Here is a 4,330-nt window from a genome sequence, read left to right as displayed (position 1 = left end):
AACACTAAAAATGTCGAGATGCCAATGTTTCCAAACGTTCTATTTTCAATTTGACTGTTTTAGAGACAGAGGTGAAAGCAATGAAGCCCGTCCTGCCCTTTACATGGGCCAAGCAGGCAGTGCAATATCTAGGCTTACAGATTCGCACTATCCCAACAACTACAGTGAGTGTAACTAGACCTCCCTTCTGAGTGAGACGCGTGGAACCTTAGCCAAGTGGAGAGGCTATGGGCTCTCTTGACTGGGCCAATTGGCGGCTAGAAAGATGACGCTTCTACCCAAAGTGTTGATCATTATGCAAACCCTGCCATTACAACCCCACCTGAATGCTGGGCACCACAAGAGGAGCGAGGCGGCAGGAGATGGCAGGGCGATAGGAAGCAGTGTTGTCTTTCTTTTGAAAAAAATGTTGTTTCCCCCATCGTCCCCTGTTATCCGCTGTGGGGAGGGCACCAAAAAAGATTGTCGCACAGGGCGCCACCACTGCAAAGGCGGGTCCTGATCATACTACTGCCTGGCTTAAAACCCAGGGACCAATCGGTACTAAGGCTTTACTTTGCCTGCCTCAGGTCTCCTAAAATTTTGTAAATGCACCATCAAAATACACTGGGATTTCTGCACACCCTCCTGTATCTCTCGGTCTCCTCCCTCGGTTCTCATTAGTCGTTGTCCTTTGTCAGGTACGAGCAGCTCGTTCAGTCTTCATTTTTTCTTTACAGTCTGGTAATTGAAGTCCCGGATTCATAACAAGAACAGCCGAAGGCAAGGGCTAGATCAATAACCCAGTTGACCCCTTCTTAAGGGAAGAACTGGTCAGGCAGTTTGGGCTGCACTGTTCACACTCTTCACATTGGAGCAGGGTCAAGACTGATTTGCATATGGCTGGGACTACTAAACTAAAGACTGAAGTGGCACAGTGTGCAAAATAATGATGGACTGGAATGGGGTCCTGAGAACTTGCCAATTTCCTACTGCAGCAGCTCTCCCCTGGGATGTTCAAGGAGTAGTTCCTAAAGAACGTTTTTAAAAAAGTAGAATATATTGGCAATTTAAAAAAAATAAAAACGTTTTCAAACACATTGGCTAAAAAAGCTATAAAGCCAAATATATATTGAGTGCAATGTGAACTTAGAAATGAAGATCTGTAATGGCGTTAGCGGAGGATAGTTAGGGGGTATGTGGTTTACTTTTATTCCTGGTTGAATGTATACTGCAGTCATAAGAGAGATATGGAAAGTGAATATTGTTTGACAAAGAAATGCACATGTGATATTTTAAGAAACTTTAAATTACTTGGTTAGATGTAATATTTACATGTCTCTCATTTGAATGCCTCGACTCGAGTACAGGTACTTACAGAGTAGTTAGAGCAGATGGGAAACTAGTGAGCCTTCCTGACAGTTTCTTGCTAAAAATGAAACCACATGCTGGTATGGTTTGACATAGTCAGGCATGGATTACGATTCACCAAAGTTACAGTTGGAGATTGACACCGTACGTACACCATGTGACCTTTAGCCCATCGAGAGTCTTCTATTTGTTGTTAAGGGGGTAACAACTTTGCCTTGCACCATAGTTGTTAATGCCTTCACATATTGCCCCTATCTTGATGCTAAGAATTGCACCCTGCAGAAACCACCCCTTTTCTCAAGAAACTGCAGAGTGGGAGTTTGAACGACATTGCTTAATTTGTAAATAAAAATGTGCCAGTACCCAAAGTCCTCCTCTTAAACATGGGCTGCTGATATTAAATGTGGGAAAACTGAATACTGAGGCAGTGTAATACTAAATCCATCTCAGGCCTCTTCAATGATTTTAAAACCACTTCCTTCCCCTTCAGCTCACTCTTGCAGCTTTCTGTTTTCTACCATTGTGACACTATTTCGTTTTTCTCTTCCTCAGTCTTTCCCTTTCTTCTCTTCTCTTCTACGTGTGAACTGATTGGCATCTTTATGATTGACAATGAAGAGATTTTTAATACCGAGTTCAAGTTCGTCTGAGCAAAGTGAAGTCTCAGGTTCTTCAGAGAAAAAAGAGGATGGGAAGCGAAAAGCCAAGTACAGAAAGTATGATGACAGGTATCTAGATTATGGTTTCACATGTGTACAGGTTAATAATGAGGAGCGTCCTCAATGTGTAATCTGTTTAAAAGTTTTGGCTTTAGAATCCATGCTTCCAAGTAAACTAAAGCGTCATCTTGAAAGTCTTCACCCAAATGTGGTTGGAAAGCCAAGGGAATTTTTCCAAAGAAAACTAACAGAAGCCAAGTTACAAAAGACCACTTTCTCAAAACAAGCCAAAGTTAACAGTAACGCCCTCTTGTCTTCTTATAAAGTGGCCTATCGTGTTGCACAGTGTAAAAAACCACACACAATTGCAGAAGAGCTGATTTTGCCTGCTGCTGTTGATATGGTAACCATCATGCTTGGCGAAGATGCTGGTAAACAGCTGCTCAAAGTGCCTCTTTCTAATAATACTATCAGCCGGAGGATAAACAATATGGCTGACGATATTAACGAGCAGCTCATCTGTAACTTAAAAGGCAAAGACTTTGCACTCCAACTGGACGAGGCAACAGACAACCAAAAAGACACCCATCTTATTTGCTATGTCAGGTTTGTTAATGAAAAAAAAATAGTTGAGGATTTGTTGTTCTGTAAGGAAATGAAAGGTGGAACTACCAGTCAAGATTTGTTTGCGGTTGTGGATGATTTTATGGTACAGAATCAGATTGACTGGGAGAGATGTGTTGGAGTTTGTACAGACGGGAGTCGTTCAATGGCTGGATGCTATCAAGGACTTCAAGCTCGCATACGGTCTAAAGCACCTAATGCTATTTGGACACACTGTATAATACACAGAGAAGCACTAGCAGCAGGAAACCTCAGTGAAGAACTGCATAATATTCTGAAAATAGTCACCAAAGTGATAAATTTTATTAAAACAAGACCAATGAAAGCAAGATTTTTTGCTAAGCTGTGTGAAGACATGGGTGCCGAACACTCATGCCTCTTGTTCTACAGCAGTTCTCGATGGCTGTCTCTCGGTAACTCCCTGCTTAGGGTATATGAGCTTAGGAATGAAATATACTCATATCTACACGATGATGAACATTGTTTTGCTGACAAATTTATTGATGCAGACTTTCTAATACAAATGGCTTTTCTTTCGGATCTTTTTGAAAAACTGAACACACTGAACAAGTCCTTGCAAGGTAATAATACTAACATCTTGCAGCTCTCAGTCAAAGTTTCAGGGTTTAAGAAAAAAGTAATCGTTTGGAAAGGCAGTGTAAGCAAAGGTGACTATAAATGTTTTCCTTCAATGGACAAGTTTCTGCAAGACAATGAGATGGCATTAAAGGAGGAACTGAGGACAGTTTTTATTCTGCATTTGTCACAACTGCATTTTTACCTTCAGAAATATTTCCCAGAGGATGAAGTGGAGCCAATAAAATGGGTGAGAGATCCCTTCAATGCTGAGATACCTCAGCATTTCAATAATGAGGAAGCAGAACAGCTCATTGACATTTCAAGTGACTCAACATTGAAAGTACAATTCCAGTCTCTGTCACTGCTTGAGTTTTGGTGCCAAACTCAAGATGAATACCCAGTGATTAGCAAGATTGCCCTGCGTGTTTTGATCCCGTTTGCTACTTCCTACCTTTGTGAAGCTGGTTTCTCAGCAGTTGCAGTGATAAAGTCAAAATATAGGGCAAAAATTCACCTTGAAAAAGAAATGCGTGTTGCGATCTCAAAAATAACACCAAGATTTGAGGAGCTTTCTAAAGAAAAACAAGCACATCCATCTCACTAGGATTTTCCAAACATAGGCCTTTCTATTTTGTTCACATTCAGACTCCCTGGTTTTTCTTGTTAATTAAAAAACATTTACTACAGAACTTTGTTGTGTGGTTAATCTTACATGTGTTCAAAAAAGGTTGCTAATTCGTGGAAACATTTTTGGCTCTTGATATTGTATTGTTTCTGACTTAACTGAATAAAAAAAAAAGTAAACAACTTGTATTTTTATTTTGTTACCAATATGATAATACCTTCATCGCCTACATCCCAATTATTTGCAGGGAGAAAATTTGAAGTACTCCTGAGGCTGGGCTTACATCGCCCACCCGAAAAAAAAAGTAACATAATGGGGAGCCGCGGGCAATGGCCAATGTAGGTGAAGGGAGCCGCCGGTCGAAAAAGTTTGGGAACCACTGGTATATGGGGTTCAGGGAGGAACTAAGAAACATCAGTTCCGCCATGGGTACCATCGTAGTGGCCCTGAATGAGGTAGTCACGACATTGAGGGACACTGTGGCACCTCAAAG

The 4,330-nt window shown here is 41.2% G+C and overlaps 1 protein-coding gene across 1 annotated transcript; it reads left to right on the top strand.

Annotated features, from left to right (window-relative positions):
• The first annotated feature begins 1,962 nt into the window (after positions 1-1,962).
• LOC138287198 (zinc finger BED domain-containing protein 5-like) lies at positions 1,963-3,816 on the top strand. Its single transcript, XM_069227557.1, has one exon. It carries the CDS (start codon positions 1,963-1,965, stop codon positions 3,814-3,816), a length of 1,854 nt encoding a protein of 617 aa, XP_069083658.1.
• The last annotated feature ends 514 nt before the right edge of the window (positions 3,817-4,330 follow it).

Source organism: Pleurodeles waltl, chromosome 4_1 (genome assembly GCF_031143425.1).
Source record: "Pleurodeles waltl isolate 20211129_DDA chromosome 4_1, aPleWal1.hap1.20221129, whole genome shotgun sequence".
Taxonomy (NCBI): Eukaryota; Metazoa; Chordata; class Amphibia; order Caudata; family Salamandridae; genus Pleurodeles; species Pleurodeles waltl.
The sequence above is the reverse complement of the archived record's forward strand: the minus strand, read 5'-3'. Positions and strand labels throughout refer to the sequence as shown.